The sequence below is a fragment of the Neopelma chrysocephalum genome, unplaced genomic scaffold, assembly GCF_003984885.1.
Source record: "Neopelma chrysocephalum unplaced genomic scaffold, ASM398488v2 Primary Assembly neopelma1_44, whole genome shotgun sequence".
Classification (NCBI taxonomy): Eukaryota; Metazoa; Chordata; class Aves; order Passeriformes; family Pipridae; genus Neopelma; species Neopelma chrysocephalum.
The window spans coordinates 22,213,406-22,233,848 of record NW_020897703.1 but is presented as its reverse complement, the minus strand read 5'-3'; the positions used below and the strand labels follow the sequence as shown (position 1 = coordinate 22,233,848).

General features: G+C 46.9%; 1 protein-coding gene across 1 annotated transcript in view; it reads right to left on the bottom strand.

The window, feature by feature from the left end:
- Nucleotides 1-14,253, bottom strand: part of MRAS (muscle RAS oncogene homolog) — a 39,207-nt gene extending 24,954 nt beyond the window's left edge. The window contains 4 exon segments of the mRNA XM_027678928.1: nucleotides 11,369-11,450; nucleotides 13,748-13,793; nucleotides 13,796-13,920; nucleotides 14,174-14,253. Of these exon segments, the coding sequence (XP_027534729.1) occupies nucleotides 11,369-11,450; nucleotides 13,748-13,793; nucleotides 13,796-13,886 (219 nt within the window). The 5' untranslated portion in view covers nucleotides 13,887-13,920; nucleotides 14,174-14,253.
- Nucleotides 14,254-20,443: the final 6,190 nt, after the last annotated feature.

The window sequence follows — 20,443 nt, the reverse complement described above, 5'->3', positions numbered from 1 at the left end:
TGGCACCTATGGATGTTTTGGAGATGGTTAATGGATAGAAAGGGTACAGGGCCATCTCATTCCAGTCACCCTCCCGCAAATCAATCAATGTATTTGGCTCCAAGTTTGTCTTCCAGTCAGGCTCAATTCGGTATTTAATGCTTTTTACATCTCCAGTGTTGCTACCAGATGTCCTTCAGGATATAAATGGCCTTTTAGAGACTCCCTTCCCTCCTGGCAAACACACTTTGCATCTCTTAGACAGCTGCAAAGAGCCGAAGACCCTGAAGTTCTGTGGTAAGAGCATTTTCACAAGGGAATGGGTGAATCCTGTCAAGTCCCAGCAGCAGATGGAAGAAGGTGAGGAGAATGGGGATCTCCAGGCCATTTCCAAAATCTGTCCTCCACCTGCAAATCTTCTCTAAAACTTGACTCATGACTGTGTCCTTCCTAGGCAAAAAGATTGTTATTGTCCATATCCTATGGAAAAACCAGACACATTGCCTGTTCACTCTTTGCATTGCAGTGTTCCCTGAAATGATCTGTGAGTTGTGGAGCAACACTGATGTTTCTGCAACACTTCTACACCCCGGGTCACAGGGCAGGCTTGTAGGGCTCTCTGTAAATTTTCCCAGGCTCCTGGGTTGAGGACAGCCCTCTTGGTTCCCCCCACAACCCATCTAATACTCATTTACAGGTAAAGAAGAACACAGAGTATGCTAGTCTGTAATGCTGGAGCTTTAGTATAGCTTCACCAGCATGGACTTCAGAAGATGAAGGAACAGCCCTCTCCTAAGCTTATTTTACTTAAAATTGAATTAATTTAAATCCAAGAACTGCATGGAAGGCTATTCAAGGCATTTCCCAGGTCCATGTCATTACTCTGTCACTTGGAAGACTCCAAGATCTCATCACTGGCCCAGGACCTGTAACAGTCATTTTTTCCCAGGCTCGTTACAGTGTTTGCCAAGAGCATAAGCCTCTTATTTACGTACAGCATGCTGGGGAGTTGACTCTGTACTTGGCAAATCTAACAACCTTGTCTCAAAGGGGAGTGTGGGCAGAACTCGGGGCTGGGTACTGGGATGAAGAGTAGGGTGAGGGATGGCTGTGCCCTCCTCTGCCCTACACGTGGTGTGCATGGTTTTGTGAAGCCACAGCATCCCAGTGAACCTGCCTGAGGACAGGGTGCACATACATTGCCAGCATCCCAGCCATACGCCAGGCCAGCCCTGGTGCCTCTTCTCAGCCCTTCTCTTTGGCAAACTCCTTGGCTGTCAGTTCTCTCCCTGCTCTCTGCCAGCCTGGACAAGGCCTTACAGTGGCAAACACATACCTTGACATTCAGACCAGTGGGCAACTGGCCAAACCACCCTTGAGGAACAGAGTTTACCCTTGCATGACTCAAGTCCTCCATCCTCTCAAATGCATTCACTCTGCCAGCACTGGAGAGAAGCATCCCACAAGGAAACTCCTTTAGAAAAGAGGTATTGGGGTCCCAGCTGGTGTTGCTCAGCACCTGCACTTTGCTGTTGAACGCCCAAGTTTCTTCTCAGGTGTCATGAGTGGATGAATCCATAGAGAAGCACTTGAAAAATCAACACATCTTTGAAAGGACCCTATAGGTCAGTTGACCCAACTTCAGACCTCTGTGGCTGCCCCTCACCCTCCAGTTTCAGCACAGACCTGCACCAGGATACCCTAAGCCTGGTTCTTTCTATGCTCAGTCTAAACTCTCTGCCTCGACTTTTTAAGTCATTCAACTTGCAGCCGTGTGGGAGGGTATATATGTACATTCATTAACACTTCCATTATGCCCTGTGGTTTGGCAGGTGGTGCTGCATTATGGATTTAAACAGTGCCAGCAAGTGAGTCTACAGCACTTCACTGGATTAGCATGCTATGGGAAATCATACCTCAGAAGTGTTTTGCACTCTAGTGAAGCACCTCCGATGAATGAGGCAACAGCAGGGCTCCAACAACCACTGCCTCTGTGCAATCACATCAGAAATTCACTCAACTCCAGGGAAAGATAAACCCCCTCAAAACTCACATTACCATTCGGTGGGGGGAAAAAAAGGAAAAAAAAAACCAACAGCAGACTCTCTTGCCAGTTAAAGGAAAAGAGAGAGGCACACCCTCCGCTGTCACTCCCATAAAGCATCTTTCACATATACCAAACAATAACATCTTCTGCTTTTGCCCTATAAACTGGATCGAGCATTCACATGGGAGAAACACACCACACGTGCTTATACCCATTTCAGAGGTCAGCTTTCAAGGTACTCAGGCTCCCAGCGCCCCATGCCAAAGACGATGCCTTCTGTCTTATCATCAGGCTGGCACTGACAGATTTGCAGACACTTCAGTAAAACTCCCTCAGAGGATGCTATCCTGGAGGGATGAGGAGATGTGCTGGGCTACAGCTGACCCTCTGAGGACCTCCCTAGCCCGAGAAATGCAGACAATGAACACACCACTCAGTCTTCACAAAGGGGAAGGTAAGGACCTTTGATGGGACGAGAGGATACAGCACCAGTTAAACACTGATATCACCACACTGCTCATCATTTACTCGGGCTGGACACACTAATTTTTCTTTAGCTGTGAGTGGTACTACAGTGCAACTGTCCATTGCAGTCGTACCTGGATTGGTACAGAGCACTGGCTCCCACAATAGTACAGGGCTTGTGCTTTACCTGGGCAATGGGAAGGGTTGCTTCAGAGGTAAGATTACACATGAACCAAATAAAGCAAAGTAACTGGACAAAGTTTCTGAGTCTAGACTGTTGAGTTAAATGAAGAGCTCCCTTCAAAGGAGAATCCTTGGTCCTTGATTAGCTCTTCCAGAGCACTGCTCTGGTTTAATTACTCTGCTCTTCTGTTTGAACACATTTCCTTGCTCAGCTTCTTCTGAGTTTCAATCTCCTACAGACCTTAACTGAGCAGTTCCAAAGAAATGTTTGGGTTCTGCCATAAGAGCCCAGGAAGATCCACTTTAACTGCCATCCACCACACAGCTCTGAAGTACAGCTATCCTGCTGCGAAGTTGCAACTGAGTCAAGACATCAAGGTCTTTCCTTAAAAATAGCCAGATACAGCATTCTGTTTCTCTAACCTTAGGGTAGATCTCATGTCATTCCTCTGCATGCCATTATTTTTTAAACACCAAGCCAAGGGATGTTTGCCTTAGTCTTGGCAATTCAGGTAAATCTCTCATTTGCATCATAGATTACATACCAGACTCACAAAAAGACCATGAAATTTGGATTTGGCCCTTCTTTGTACTACTGAGTTATCCACAAGGGACATGAGCTCCACGTAAGGGACTTTCTCTTACACTTCATCACCTTCAACAACACTTCAAACATAAAATTTTAACTGAAACATAACTATAGATATTGTTACTTTATCTTGACCTGGTGAGTTATAATACAACATGGGATGGTTTACCCCAATGGCATCTTGACATGTCTGTGCACATAAAAATATCTCTATTAAAAGCACAGATAGAAACAGCATGGATCACAGCCACTTGAAAAAAAAATAAAATAAAGCCCCAAAGCATTAAGGGCTGGTAAGGGACAAGATTACTTTCATCCTGCCACAGCATGTTTCAATTTAACCACTGCATCTCTCAGCACTTTTGGTTCATATTCTTTTACCACACAGAGACACAAGTTTGGTATACGCCCAGCCCTAGGAAGGGGAAATGGTATTTTGGGTCACCAGTTCCACCCACAGTGTCCACCCACCCCTCCAATCAACAAGGCTTTTGAAGTGCACTGGTCCCAAACAGGAGCCAGAACACGTTAGCCTGGGGTCAGGAGGCCTTGGGGAGCTGGAGTGCTCCTGAGTTTGGGAGACGTTTTAGGAGTTTGTTGAGGCCAAGAGGCTTTGTCAGCAAGTCCCTCACCTCCTGCTGCCCATGAGGGCCCCCTGCAGTTCTGCCCCAACCATGGACACTGGCAGGCACTTTGTCAGCTCTTTCATCACTGCCTTGAAGGTGACACCTCCATTCACTGCCAGAGTTCAGCAGTCCTTCACTGCTATGGCTGAGAGGTCTTTGTCCCTTCCCACCTCTCAGCTAGGCCAGTCCACCTCTTCACAAGTCTTTCCAAGCCCACATGAACTGCAACTACTGTTATTTTGTTCTATTCCCTTTTACCCCAAACCAGAGGAGGCAATCTGACCTCCAAACCATCCAACTGCTCCCAGTGTTTTGTGCAGCAAAAGGATTTATTTTCATGCTGTACAAAACCAAACAGATGCTTCGATGCAGGATAGGCCCAAAAATGCAATTTTTCTCCTTTGCTTTGAGAGCCTAGCATTTATTTCCATATTCTTGTGAGATTGGTATGTAAACAACAGGGAGAGACTTGCTGTGCTCAGGAGACCTTAAAATATGAGTCCTATTTCTCTGTCCTTCTGGATCCAGTAAGTCATCCTCCTGAGGTTCGAAATGTTTCTGAAACTCGTAATTCAAAAGTCCAAGGAATAAAATGGGGTTGTTGGAGATCTTTCCCAACAGAAAAGTAGATTGAAACTATTGCGTTATTTACTAATTCAAATCCCAGATGCTTAATTAAACAGAATTTCTACATTGCAAAAAGAATAAGGAATTATATTCTCTTCGCTAACTTTGCTGATTAACATGAAAGTCTTTTCATGCTCCACAGTCATTTGGTCCAAGTCAAACTTTTGAAGACAGACTTAATATAAATAATGGCCCATCTTCGCGAACGAAGATTTGGGGAAAGGTCTTTTACCTTTCCAGCCTGCGCAATGGATTTTTTAGGTGAGACACAGCCTGCGCTGAACTGAGCCCACCCTTTAATCCTAAGGTTCATCTGCCGGGGCCAAGCAAGCTTGGACAATGGCAGTGAGGTCCTCAGGACGTAGGTTTGTTTAGAGTGTCCTTCTCATAGATGGATGGCCACACAGGGCTAACGACCTCCATCAGGCCAGGAGACCGGGGAATCGAACCCGTGGTCGCAGCAGTGAAAGTCCTGCACGCTAACCACTAGGCCACCAGGGGTCTCAAGACAGACTTAATACTTCACAGGTAAATCTTCTCATGTAACAAAACCCTTGCTGTTCACAGGACTGAGGTGATGCAGCAGCTTGTCAGCCTCTTTGTGCTTTGTAGAGCCATTCTGCAGGATGTGCAGAGGAAGTGATGCTCAGCAGAGCATCTTAACAGAACATTCAGTATCTCTTCAGACCAGTCCAAACCTCAAGAAAAGCAAATGGTCTTCTCAGTTCCTCATGCCTGTCATTTCACCTGTTTGCAGATTAGATCTGAAAGCATCCACAGCATGTGGAGGAAACAGAGAAGTCTCTCTCAAGGTGCTCTGCCCTTGAGCTACAAAATATTTTCTGAGGGAAGAGCTGCAAGCACTCATTCAAGTCCACCTCATCGCTACAGCTCATCATGACCTTTGGACTTAAATTCAGAGCCATGATCCTTTACCACCAAGGTCTCTTCAGGTGGAAGTAAAGTGCACAGGATAGGCGATACTTGCCTTGGACAGCTATGTCAGACATAGGCAGGTACCTTAATACTGAGATCACACACTACTTTGAGAGCTACAATGGCAGTACTTGACATTGCACTGTTGTTTCACAAAAACAATTCACAACAGCTTAGGGTTTTTCCCAGAGCACTGGAGTGTGACTCCTCCTGCTCCAAGGTTAGTTAGGGATTTTTGTCCTCATGAAACACCAGCAGCCACCAAACCAGACTCTGTCTGCAATTGCAGCTCGGCAGCAAGAACTACTGAGACAAAAGGATTCCTTCAGTGATCTCCCCTTTCCCAGGTCGTCACCACACAGCACAAGCTCTGTGAATATCCTTCATGATTCTTTCTGGGATTGAGCGCTCGGTACCGAACAATTTCTTCCAAAGTCCTACTTGGCAAGTGTTGCACTTTGGTGGCATTAATACTTCCATACCAAGTATTACACAAGACATCAGCTACATATTTTCTGAAGATCACAATCTTTACTAAATTGCCAGCTGTCTATGCAGACCACTCATGAGCTATCTGGGTATGCTAAGTACAGATGACAGACCCGATAACAGTGTCTGGATCTGTCCGAGAGATTAAATTCCATCTGCATCCTGTTACTTTTTGTCATTTCATACTCTTTCAGAGTTATTCTGTGTCCCAACAACCAACTGGCAAAGAGCTTGTATCACATCCTCTAAATGCTTTTTTTGGAGTTCCCATGCCTGGAGACATGCTACAGGGGGTGTTTTCATATCTCTTTAAGTGGGATGGCCAGTTCAAGTAAAAAAACTAGATGAGATTCCCACTAGCCAATGTCCATTAACATCCTGTTAACTTGAGCTGGGTTGGTCTTTGTTCCAGCTGTTGTCTATCAGACTCACCATTAGGCTATGTGCTTCCAGCAACGCAAATAGCAGATCCCTATTCAAGCCCTCTTACATTTGCAAGATGAGCAAGAATTTGTTTCCACCAACCAGAGCACCCCTTACACTGAAAAGCAGAACAGGCTGCAGTAGTGTACCACTGAAAAATACATCGAAGGAAACTTAAACACGCTCATTTTCATACTGATATGACCAAGTCTTAAAAAAATCCAAATCCTAAGAAAACAACCAAAAAGAGTCCAATAAAGCTGAAGATTTCACTTTAATAATTATTTTCTGCTCACTCCAAAAACTCCTCCTTTCAATAAGTGGACAAAACAGGAGCTGCAGAGCCCCTTGCTGTTACCAAATCTTCATTTTCTGGGCACATGGTGCTATCAGGGTTTGTTCACAGAGTCCATCTCCATACTCTGTTGTTGGCTCACCCAGCAGTGAAATCCTAGTCCCAGTCCTTCCTCTACCTGTGACAGGAACTGAGCCATGCTGACACTTGGAAAGCTGAATTCACTGGCACTCTCAAATAGATTGCTATTTCATTAAGGAACTTCTAAATAAAACAAGCACCAACTGAATCAGTGTCAAGACATGCCATAAGTGAATATCTCAACCCTGACATGCCTGTGTCCCTGGCTCTGAAAGGAAAGCTCCATCAGCTTGTGCCACAGAAGACCCCAATGTTACATCTCCTTGGGACTGTAGCTCTTGTGGAGGAGCACAAGAAGTAAGACATGCCCAGGCTCTGCCTGCTCCCACTCAGGATGCAGGTACCCGTTCCTGCAGTGCTGCAGGCATGGCCCAAGAGGAGCAGTGACATCCCTCCCCTGGATGTGACCCAGGTGTGACTTTCCAGCAGCAGCGCAGTATCCACTGGGAGGTAGTCAAGCTTCTGCCCAAGCCCAGGGAATTCAACAGCACTGAGCACTCCCAAGTTTTCCAAGAAGACTATTTCACTGTACCCAACACACAGTAGATGGTATGGGCCTCCAGCAAGGCACAGCAGGACTTACAGCTGACTTCATTGGGCTTTACTTTGATCCGTAAATCCTCTAGACACTTCCCAAGCATGTTGCTCAACTCCCGCTGCCTTCAGCCTCACAAGAGGTAGACATAAATACTTAGCATTAGCATAGCTCCCCATGACTCATTTTTTCTCCCTTTTAAATATAGCATCCTATAAACTTGGATACATTCTGAGCACTAAAACTCATATTGTTACTGTTCACCATGCAACCAAAACACAAAATTCCTCTTGCCAGCTTTGAACAGCTTACTTCTCCCAAACCAAAACACTGGTGCCCCTCACAAGGCAGAGATGGAGTAGCGGTGGCTCTCCTCCCTCTGGGAGCCCAGGCAGCACAGAGACACAGCAAAGTGACAGCAGATGTGGAGCTGGGCAGAAGGCTCCATCATCAGGCCAGCCACTCATATCAACTTTATTAAGAAGAGCAGAGCTGGCTCTGGGCACAGGAAGAGCAGGGATTTGCCCAGAGGAACATAGTTTCACTAGCTGGGAAGCAGCCTGTGCCAGCATTGGGGAAGTCAGACTCACTGAAGAAGTGGGGGTGGCGGCAACATCTCTAGCTGGGAGATGCTCCCCATTCCTCATCTTCCTCCAGACCTACATCATCTTCCTCCTTCCATCACCAGGCTTGAGCTTTCTTCCTTAGAAAAGCCTAAGTCCACATTGCGTAGCCAAACAAATGCCCCCTTGGTGCCTCAGAAGCACCAAGGAAGAACCTGATGGGAAAAACATGGACCAGAGCTTGTTGGTTTCCATGGGAATTGAGACCCTGTTTTAGCACCCTCCTGCCTGTCCTGCTTTCCTGTGTGATCAATCCTGTGTGCTGTGTTTAGCTTTAGTGAATACTTCAGTTCCCCAGCTGTACAAGTGTGATAAATCGCAGGTCCCTATCTCACAGGTATGTTGCAAAATAAATATGTTTTGCATTACAAGTGTTACAGGAATGCTTTAAAAATTTCACAAGTATCAAGACTAATCCATCACTGCTCAAAAAGAACCCTAGGATTAACAGCAAATTGAAGCCTTACGTATACAAACACGGAGCATGCAAGACTGTTTTCTTAGTTTATCTGTTTCTTCTGATAACCATGTTTGCCCCGGTTCCAGTCACAAGTTGTTTGAATTCAGTGCACCAAACCCCGTCTGGAGAAATGTATGTTTTGCTACAGCAATAGCTGAGACATCAGTCATCCTCTCAGCTGTCCTAAAGACATAGCTGAAAATGCATGCTCATATCCATCCTGCTGTCAGATGACTGAAAAGTACATTTTTACCTCCTGGACCTATCTATTAAGATTATCCAAGAGACTCTACTTACCACACTATTTTTCTAATTGTTTCTTCAACATTCTTATTTAATATCTGAAATGAGTTGAGTGGCAGAGCTGCTACTGTCATTCTGGAAACTGGCATTTTTAAAGACAAGATAAACAGAGGACTTTTCTTAAAACTTTCAGGAGTATGTGTAGCTTAAAAAGCTGATTCTTGTTTAAAATGATGACTAAGACTCTTAAGAATCTAACTCCCAAAGTCACACAGGTAGTTTTGAATATGTTACCCTTTTAGAGTAATTATGCCATCAAAGTTCCAGTCAAAAGCTGATGAGCGTTACTAATATATGCCGGTGAGAGAGCCTGTACATGAAAGACCTTCTTGGTTTATTTCCACTACTGTAAGTCAGAAAGCACACCAAGACTTATTTTCACATACAAGAGTAACAGACCTGACTGCAGGAGACAGTTAACCAGGTTAGCCCACAGCTCAAGGAGTAGGTTTACTGTAAACTGGTTGCAAGCTGATGCAGTTGTACCTGTTTTCAGTGGAGGTGATGGAAACTTGAAGCAGCTGTTTGGTCTTCAGTGGACTAACACCACTCACTACATAAACCAGTTTGGCCCACCACCTGAATCCTTACAAGTCACCATTCAGACACAAAATAGTCCCCAGGAAGTTGTCAGTGACATTCATGGCTAGACCAAGAACCAGGAAGATACAGTCAAGAGAAGTGATGAAGATACAATAAGCCATTTATACCACCCCACATAAAGTTATATATTTGGTACAGCATTCCTTCCAGAAGCAGACCTTCTTAAAGAGAAGGCAGGACAGGCATTATGTTACCTGGGAGAAGGGTGAAGGAGTGTCACCAACTTTTTAAGCTGCTCTATAGTAAAAGACAAAAGTACAAGCAAGTAGTTCAAGATTTTAATCTTGAGCCTATCAATGGCAAACAAATTCCGAGGCAAATGAAATTTAGCCAAAAGTTAATAAAAGGTTATAGAAGCACTGAGCATTTCTGCTGGTCAGTTCTGGCCAGAAGAGAAGAAGGAAGGGGAATCCCATCCCAGCGTGTCCCAGATACTTAAGTGCTTTCTGAAGTACCTCAGCATTTGCTGTATTTATGCTCCCAACACACCCCACAAAGAACTAACTTCTACTAACCCATTTTAGAAAGAAGAAAAGTAGATTCAGTGAGAGGCAGATTCATTGGTATCTATAAGAGTTACTGACCTTAGCCTACCCACCTCAGGCCAGTCTGTGACAGAGAAGGTACTTGGGGGCAGGTTTCCCATCTCTTCAGCTAGCTCCAGCAATTGGACTGGTCTCTCAGATGAAACCCATATGCCTGAGCAGCACTAAGCATCACTTACTGAAAAACTAGTGTCTGAAGCAGTAAAATTGCAGGAGAGTAAGTACCACAAGTAGTATAAGTACAGCAAACTACTTATAAATATTAACTTCTCCCACCCCTGCCCCTACCTCTTCCCTCAATCATTATTTCAGGAGATATATTTTTGTACAGTTATTTCATCATCTAAGAACAGGCCTGCCATATCTCTAGGCAAGATTTCCATACATATTACTCCTCCATTGACATTTGCTCACATAGACACATGCACGGATCAGCAATTGCTCCACTACATTCTCAAACAGAGAATAAGAGAGTTATAAATCTCAAAAGAATGAGTATGCCAAAAAAATCAGCATCTGAAGTAACAGCTGTTCATTTCTCCCCTGTTCAGGAAGAGCCAGTTGTGGCTTATTGCAGATGTTATTGAAGTTGATGGACTTGCTCTAGATTTACTTTGGATACAAACACTCAGGATATGACCCACTGGAGCGCTGGAACTTGGTTTCCCCGTGGAGAAAAATACAGCCAGCGACATTGAAGTAGAAGAGGAAGGTTATTCTCCCCTCCCCAGTAAGTATCTTCTGTCAAATACCTCTGTAAACAACAACAGGAGAAAGAAGCAACAACTCCACCAAGGAGTGGGCTAACATTCCTCCCATCTGACAGTCCCACGCTCGTTCTGTTTTCACTGGGACCAAATCCTCCCAATCCTTCATTAAGCTTGAGTGCCTTATACACCAAGAATAATATCACTGATCTTTAAAAGGTCACTTTCAAGGGACATTTCCAGATTCATATCTTTTAGCACCACTTCTTTTCCTCAGCCCTGTCTTGGAAGCCTGAAAATTAATTCCCTGTTTTTCATATAGAATCTGTCCCCTCAACCCTGATCTACTTATTTATGACAGTAAAAGCTTATGCAAACACCACTACCATGCAAAAACACTCCCCTTTTCATTCCTGTGGAATCATGTTAATATTCTCCACCTCCAGAGTCTGAAGTACTCTCTGCACTGAGGGCTGCACATTCCCAGGCTGAGGTGCAATCCCTCCTGCCTCCACCTCTGCGGGTAAGAGAGGTAAGGGGATGAGTAGTCATGGAGAAGTTACAACGCTGAAGCAAAAGCAGCTACACAAGGTGTAGGGGCACTGCACCCCAGCAGAGGCCCCGCTGTAAAGGCTGAGCGAGTCTGAAGTGAGGAGCCAGCAGCAGTGACAGCGTGGTTGAAGCAGTGACAACCAAAGCAGGTAAAACCAAATTATTAAGACTGGTCCAGCTGAAGTCTGGAGCCTAAAACTTTCATAGGGCAGAGTGATTCATCCTAATGAACTGACTCACCTGGAGCCAGCAGGTCAGTAGGGATGCCAGGGTTGGCAGCTGCGGGTAGAAATTCTTGGCTTGAATCCAGCCACAAAAAATATTTCCCATCCAAAGAAGGAAGATGAAAATGAAAGGGCAGAAATGAATGAAGCCAAACAGCTTTCCTCAAGGAGCTGTCCAGAATTAAGAGCAGGAGGGAGCAGAGTTTCTGCCCCAGTGGTCTCAACACCACCAGGAGCACATGGTGTGAGCTAAAGGGCCATGGAGGTCTCAGGTACAGGACACTGCTTCTGTTTGCAGTTAAAGAAGAGCCCACAGAAGAAACCACAGCATAATGTCAACAATAATGAATCATCACATCCATTTTTCCTATATGCACCTGCCCTTACGCTGCCATCGTGTACTACTTTGCCAATGACAACACACAGGACTCATCCTCCTCCTTCCAGTCCCCAAATTCCATGTCTCTGCCAGTGCCAAAAAAATGTGTGGGGAGATGGAAGGAAGTCCTCTCTAACCACCAGATGATAGAGTTTTATTCCTCCTTAGGGTTAGCCTCAGGCCCAGTTCAAGAAAAAAACACCCAATGCAACACATACAAAAAACTCCCCCCATGAAGAAGGCAAGTTTAGTTTCTGTAATTCTTAGTTCCAGTTTACAGAAACACCCACCAAAAACAATAAGTAGAACTGCCTCTCACATAATTTCTGAAAACTGGTGCTGGACCAGCTCCGACCCTGGTGCAGCTGCTCTGGTTTGGGAGTCATGCTGGTGGGGTGTTTGACCCTCTGCAATCTGAGCTATGTGCTCTATCATACAGGATATCTCCTGGAATAGAGGAGCAAAATCAAAGAAAGACAAATTGATGCAGAACTATAATATGAAACCCACCTATTTTTCTATATACACTATTACTTTTAAGGAGATGCTGTCAGCTTTATATTTTCAGACTCAAGTATATTGAAATAGAGATTCTACCTCTCTTAGGCAGTCCAAGGCTATACTACAGAGAGATGGTTTTTTTAAAGCTATTACTTCATAATTTCCTTGCCACACCCCTTGTTCTCTCTTATCTTTCTCCTAGCCTTCTTAATTTAATAGACTCTGTTCTTGCAAAGCTCTTTACAAATTCAGGGCAACAGAAAGAACCTTTTGTAAAGAAAAATGACAGGTTTAGGCCTTTGAAATGCATCTCTCTCATGCAGAAAGAGCCTGAGCTAACCAGATAATTTCACAGTGAAAATTCAGAAAGCAGATCTATAGCCAGGTATGACCATAAAGTTGGTGTGCTTTTCTTAGTACCAACTATTGCATGAACAACAGTTTCCAGATAAGACATACATAGAACATTTCCAGTCAAGAGCATCCCTTTAAGCCTGCAACCAAACTCCAAACTTCGATGACTTAAGCTACCTGAGGAGTTGGTGGCTTAGATTTTCATATTTCTGTAACATTACTGTAGAAAAGTGCCAGCTGACAGTGCTGAAGGGCTGCAGTTCCCTGTACTGGGAAAAAGCCTCACACTGGGGTTAGGACTCCACTGTGTGCTTTGCTCTTTAACAAAAGCAAGCCCGACCTGCCGGTGTGAAGTCCCAATTTGTTGCCTAACGTGATCAGCTCGACAGGGAAGCTGACTGGAGCAGCGAAATGCAGGATGCTTGAGACTGGTCCACCCGAGGTCTAACACTTGCTCCTCAGCTTGCAGCCAGCGTGGCTGCATGTTAGTTTCTCTGTCTAGGAAGCAGTTCTTTCTACACTGTTTCTAGGGCTCTTGAGCCGTTGATTAAAACAAATAAACAAAAAAGCTACAAGTTTTCTTTCTAATCCCCAGCAATCCCAATCACAAGAACTGAAAAATCCTTGTCCTTCAACTGTGGTTCAGTTTGTTTTCTTAAAGCAGAGAGTAAAAAGTAAAGTAAAACCAGAAAAAAAACCAGTACCTCCTTCTCTCCTTGTTTCTTCGTAATTGAAGATAGCATCTCTATCTTTCTTCTAAAAGTCTAGCAAACAACTCAAACACGTGAATATGGAAGCTTTCACTAAGTACTCAGTTGTCCAACAGCAGTTTTAATGCAAGATAAGAAACCTCGCCATACCCAGATCAGATCAGAACACACACGGGGTAGGAAAGTAAAACGTTATCGTAGCTCTGAATCCGTGGCGGGGGGGGAACACCCCTGATACAAGCCAAATCCTAACAAACCCTCAACTTACAAAGACCTTCCATTACACAGCGTAACTCAGAGCGACCCCTCTCCTCAGCGCGCACACCCAGAAGACGCGGACCCCACAGCATTCCGAGTACTGCGCCATACACTCCCTTTTCTTCCCAGCGGTCGGCAGGGAAGGGAAGCCCCCCGGGGCCCGCAGCCCACCCGCCGCACGGAGCCCCCGTACCGTCCGTCCCGCGTCCGGCGCTGCTGCGAGCGGCGGCTCCGCGGCCACGGCCGGCGACAGCCCTTCCTTCGCGACACGGAGCCCTGCCCAGGGAAAGCGGCGGTGCCCGGGGCGCGCTCTTCCCGGCCCCGGGGCTCATGCCAGCGCGGGGCGCCGCATTTCGACAGGAATCGCTGTGGGGAGAGGAGAGGAGAAGAGGCGAGGGGGAAGCCCCGCCGCGGTCACCGCCGGGTGTCACGGCGGTCCCGCCCCTCCCGCGGGCTTGTCACGCGTGGAGCGCCGCGAGTGCCGCGGCGCTGTCCCGCACCCCGCGGGGCACGGGCGGAACGAACTGCGGGTTATTGTTCGCCTGGCCGTGTCCCCCTCGCGCCGCTCACAGAACAGAACAGAACAGCCCCGCACCGAGCCCGCTCCCCGCCCGCTCACCCGGGCTGCGGGACGCGCCCTCAGCGCCCGCCCCTGCCCGCCGAGAGGCGCCCGCGGCCGGGCAGCGCGGCCGGCCCCCACCCGCTCTCGCCCCGGCGGCCGCGGCAGCGCAGCCCGCGCCGGCCATCCCTTATATCGCCGCCGCGGCTGCTATAAATAGCCCGGCCCCGCCGCCGGGGGCCGGGCCGGGCGCCGCCGGAGGGGCTTTCGCGGCGGTGCGGGGACCCGCCATCACCTGCGGCTCGGCGGCAAAGACGTGTCTGTCACTTTGGACCCGTGTCGGTGCCGCTCTCCGGCGGGCGCGGGCGGCGGGGCGGCTCCCGGGGGCCCGGGCTCGCCGACCCCCGGCGCGGCAATGGGCCCGTCCGCCGCCGCCGCCGCGTTAAGGTGGAACCGCGGGGCGGGAGCGGCCGCGGCACCTTAAGCCGCTGGGGCCGGTCCTCGGCCCGGCTCTCCCCGCCCGGCACCCCCGGCCCCGCGGGGATGTGGCTGAGGGGGAGCGGAGCGACCCTCCGGGCCGTGGGGGTTTGTGCCGCCGCCAGGAAACGAGGAGGAGGAGGCGGAGGAGGAGGAGAGTGAACAGCCGGTTCTCTGCCTGATGGACGGGGCAGCAGCCGGAGGGCACGGGATGATACAAAAGCCGTTCATGCCACATGAGCACAGCACACACCGAGCCTTTGAGAACCAGCTGCTATACGCGCACCAGCCCTACTCCCACCACATTCCCCCCTCCCACCAAACCTCATCGACTTTTATTGCAATAGCAGAATTTGCGTTTAATACACCGGAGCTCATCCTAGATGGGATTCTGGGAACACGTGTGCAGTGGTTACTTTTCCTACTTCTCCTTCGTGCTCTTGGCTGGCACTGGGAGACAGAAACAAAGCATCACTTCGCATCTCACCTGTGGGCTCCTTTGCCACCTCACACCTTGCATCAGAGAAGAGCAAAAGTCCTGCTCCTGCATGGGCATGCACTCATTGACACGTTGCCCTCACAGAGAAGGCTGGCAATGCCTATGTAGGAATAATCCATGGCAGTAAGGATGGGCCAGGCTGGCTGTGCCCATGTCCTACCATGGAATTATCTTGGGCACAACCCTGTGGGGTGCTCAGGGACATGTCAAGCGCCCAGAGCATCTCAGAGGGCTACATTTAGGCACCTGCTGATTTACCTTCCTGGTTCAGGGCCCGCCTCCCTGCTGCTGTGCAAAGAAGACGTACATTTGATATGGTTCTTAAACACAAGTAAACAGCCCCAGCTCCCCTCCTGTGCCAAATTAGCATTACTACACTCCACTGCTCCCCCAAAAGGTACTACCCAAGGCAGTCTGGTCCCACGCTGCAGCATGCATGAAACAGGACAACCTCCACGCTGTCTTTCCCGCATAAGTAAGAGGCAGAGAGGAGCACACTGCCATTTCACAAACAAGATACACAAGTGCCTGCCTCAAAATCTTCATCGGTCCAGTGGCATGGAGGAGGTGAAGAGGGAGCAGACCCACAGCAAGCTGCCATAGCACACCTGGCTGTGGCCCCCATGACTGCTGACCCTCCATATTCTCCACTGATCTCACCCCATCGGGAAACACAGGAGACATGTCCAGGAGGAGTCCCACAGGCTTTCCCAACCAAAGCGTGGGATAGAGGTGTTTTGTTCACATAAATCAACAGCTGGGTCTGTAAGACATGTTTGTCAACAAGAGTCAGATATTTACACTGGAATTTGATGTGAAACTCTGCTTCTCTGTTGGCTACAAATTTTCCTTCTAGTACAAAAGTCTCCTCAGTTTGCCAGGGCAGATTGGGATGGAGGGGGATTTCCCAGGGCAGTGCAGTGATGGAGGTGACTGGCTATGAGGAATCTGGTTTTTGCTATCAGCACATCTTGCAACCAGTGAGGGCAGAACTGGCAAAGCTGCGCAGAGGTTATTTATACACCCTCGAAGTGTGGAAATGTTGTCACTAACTGCTGCGGGGACATCAGTCCTGGGACTGGTAGGCCAAAGATTTCAGGTTTAGATCTTTAAATCTGAGCATCTTTGTATTTGGGCATCTTAAACAGATTGCCCTTCAGAGCAGGCACATTTCTGCTTCTGTGGAGATAACTGCATTTGCAAACCAAGCCCAATATTCAGACACTCAAACCCCCAAACCTGAAGATCTCTGATGCATTTCATACCAAAGTCTGTAACATTTGAGAGGAGAAGCCCATGGCCTGGTTCCTGTATATCAGGTATCCAGGCTATTCGTCAGTTCTCAGTAGCCTTCCTGTTCATAAGAAATACTACAGTTATGTAAGGAGGAAAGCCAAAAAGTCCTCTTTCAATTCCAGCCAGTATCTGGAGCAGCATTAAATTTCTTGTAGTGTGTATTCATTAACAACATTGCTGAAGGGGAATTGCTGCTGTGGTTGAGCGCTTATACAATACAACTCCTATTTAAGTGCATTTTTGTATCCTGCTGAGTCACCCCAAGGAGCCCTCAAACAAAACATCACGTTCAGTTTGACAGCAGAGGCAGAGGCATGAAGAACTTCCCCTTTACCAGCCCTCCCTGGGGGGATGTGAGTGCAGGATGGGCGACGCTTCAAACTGTGGAACCAAACGCAAAGCTAAAAGAAAGGAGTGTCTTAAAATTTCAGCCAACATTTTCCCCCCATACAGATTTAAGCACATGACATTTCCAGTCTGTTTCAGCTTCAGTGAATAGATTAAAGTGACCATACAATCTCTGAACCGCTCAGGTCACATTGTACTTCAGGCAAGCTCCCTCTAAATCAGAGGACACATTATTTATATAGCATAATATTTCACTATTAGGTCTAAATGAATGTGGCTGTTTATTATCCCATGTTAAAGCTGAGTGGGTTAGTGCAGCATGAGCCTCTTGGCTTGTTTTGCTGCCAGCTGCCTTTTGGGCTGCTGGGGATGCTTCCTTTGCCCCAGGTCTTCAGCAGGTAGCTGCAAGCACAAGGGCTTGCACAGCACTACAGCAAGGCAGGGATTGTTTGCACCAAAAAAAAGTAATGTTTTCTCTGCAGGAACAGTGCAAGAGGTAGGATTTTTGTCTGTGCAGTTCCTGCCAGTGCCACGTCCCTGCAGGGAAGTTAGAAGATGGAGATGGGGTTTGAGAGGATGCAGTGGTTGTCTCATGAGCTAATCCAAGGTGCTGCTGGCATCGCTGCCTGGAGGGCAGCTGGGCTGTGCTAGAGACGGGAGCTCTACCTGGCTGTGCCCTGCAGAGGTGTATGCACCATTCTGCATTGTGTCAGATCTTGCTAGAGCACAGCCCCACAGGCTGTGTTGGATTTGGAGAAGAGCGCAAGGAGACCAAAGCCTGAACGCTGTCTGATGGTTCAGTCTCCAGTGAGCTGCAGAGGAAAAAGTTGAGGTGCTCTTACCACTGCCAGTTGGCTCCAAATCTGAAAGAAACCAATATAGTAGCTTTGCTGTCACTGTAAGTACAGTTGGGCAGAGGTAGCAGATTACTGCTTCCAGCTATGGATGAGCAATATTGCTGTGCATCTACGGACTAGGAACAACGAAGCTATAAAATAGACATCTTTAACAACTGAGATTGATTTCACTGAGTTTCTCTGGTGCTTGGCACAAACCACGGTAAAGCTACTTAGCAGTAGAGGACATCTAGTGATATTCACATGCAACTACAGAAACGTGATAAAAGTTACATATGACTACTTCAGAGCCAGTGTGGCTAGAGATGGGACATGGTGTAGCTCTAACAGCGGTAGGAGGGCTGGGACAGGGTGACCATGAGCACCCTCTATAAACAGGTCACAAAGGAAAAACCTCCTGAAAGGCTTTATGCATAGAGAACATACAGTGAGGGCACAGAGAGGAAGCTCAGGGGAACTGGTGGTGCTGCACATTTTAAGAAGGAGACATTACAGGGAAGTTCAGTGCTTTTATTTCTACAGCAAAGACCATGTAAGCAGGGATACAGAGATTAACATCAGTCGTTTTCTTTCAGGAGTCTTTTCTCTTATCTCAATTTGCCTTTCATGTGACTCATCTTGAGCACACACTGCAAACAGCTTCAAAATCAAGATATTTTTTCTCCTCTAGTACAAGAGATCAACCCTTTCTTCATACCCTTTTGCAGCCTAGTGCTCTCTGTTCTAGGAAGGATGCATAGAATACTTCCCTCCTCCAGGTTATTTATAACAGGAGATTCTCTAGAAATATTTTTCAGGACATATTCCAGGCCTAGGATGAGGAATTTGGCTGGGAAACAAGGAGACTGCCAATTTGGTTTCTAGAAAGGCAAGGATCAGCAGAGCTTTATAAAAGAACACACTTACCTAGGGAAATAGACTCATTTTATCTGACACTTCCCTTGAATGGAATTATTCCCATTAAGATCACCATTAATTTAGGAGTACAGGCTTCACATTTGAGGTCTCACCATCTTGCACGTATTTCCATGTCAGATGCACTCAGTCTACAAGTTTTGAGGAAAGGTGAGACTTTATTAGTCCTAACAAAACACGAGGAAATTAAGTTTCTGCTGGCCAGATTAGAGCCTTGGAAATAGCTGTGCAAACCTACAGCAGGCAAGTTTGTGGCTTAGCTCCCCAAACTGGCTTCAACTCAGCAAATAGGGCTATTAAACGATGGCAGCAGACCAGACAACATTGATGGGTGGAAGCAGAGAGTGACCACAGCATCAGTTGCCAGACAAGACTTTATTTCTTACAGAATCATTTTTCTGGGCTGAATTACATGCTGAAGGCCTGATCCTGGTCACTCTTGCAATGAGAACTGAGTATGAATCTGGTGTGCAGAGATATCTACTCAAAATGCAAAGGGTGATGTTGAAAGGCCACAGAGACACAGGCAAAAGAACAGAGGAAAAGGCTGTATTAGCTAACTGCAACAACTGTTGGTTCTTGTGCCCTTCATGCATTTATGTTATTTATCAATGGGCTCTATATTTAGCAATCATAAGACCAGAGCGCGGAGTAGCCCCAGCTCTTTGCTGGCAAAGGGGCTCTCCAGAGGGCAGCTGGTGGCTAGCAGAGACTGGCACAACTCTGACAGCTGCACAGTAGCTGCTCATACAAGACAGGAGTCATTTCTCCAGCACACTGAGTCATTGTAGGAAGGAGACCGAATCTTACCCAATTTCCGAAAGCAGATCAGTTCTAAGCTGTCTTGTGATGAAACAAAAGCTGGCAGAGCACATGCTGTTATGTAGCAGGCAGGGAGGCCACTTGAGACACATTCAGGAGATCTTCATGTGAGCAGCAGTTGAAGGACACTTCAGAGGCTGAAAGCTGCTGGTGTTGAGCAGGGAAGGCACAGTGCAGCTGCTTCAGTACTGGAGAGCCACAAATTAATGTATGATGTGAGTTTTAAGGCAGAGGAGATGAGGAAATCAATGATGAGACAAAAAGGGAGATAGTGCCAGATGAAGCCCAATGACGACATTTCCAGGCAATTTGTTCACACTGCTGGGTGAGCTGCTTGGGAGAGATGGAACAGATTAGAGATGACTGCATGTACTTTGCCCAAGAGCAAGAGGGCCTTGGTGACTGTGCAACTTCCATGCAGAAATATTAATAACTGTTTCTCCTGACTACCAAAGCATTAGCTCCAGCAGATTTTACCATTTGTGCATGTGAAAAGGCAATTACTTTCCCTCTTAGGGTTTTCATATGAGAGATGTACAATGTTAGTCAATTACATGTTCACTCACCAACACAGTTTGATGAAAAAGGCAGGCTCTTGGGGGAATATGAACCTGACAGGACACGTCAATCAGAACTGTAGCAAAATTTAGCTATGAAAATCATATTTGAAAAGATACTGTGAATTCCATTTTACCGAAAAAAGAATTACAAGGGCTTCTTGCACCAACAGTCCAAAAGCAGTTGTGTGGCACTAACCTGCAGAAATATGAGAGTGAACGGGAAGAAAAACTACCTAATTTCTCTAGTTAATATCTGGTTATTGCTCAGGTTTCTGGTTGGACATACACCATGCATCAAGAGCTAAGACAACAGAATTAAAGCACAGGAGAAAGACAAATGGCCTGGACTGCTGCAAAGCATGAAGACAGGACATGGCAAGTGGAAAGCGATGTAACTTTTAGCATTGTTTCAGTTTTAATGATCTCAGTTTCAAACACAGAAGGGAGCTGATCTTCTTGGAGTGCTTGAGCTTTGGGCAGGTCAGTTCGTCACCCCATCTGAGATGCAGCACCTGGGTGCTCTGGAGCATTCTGTGTCTTAGTCTGTGACTCCAAA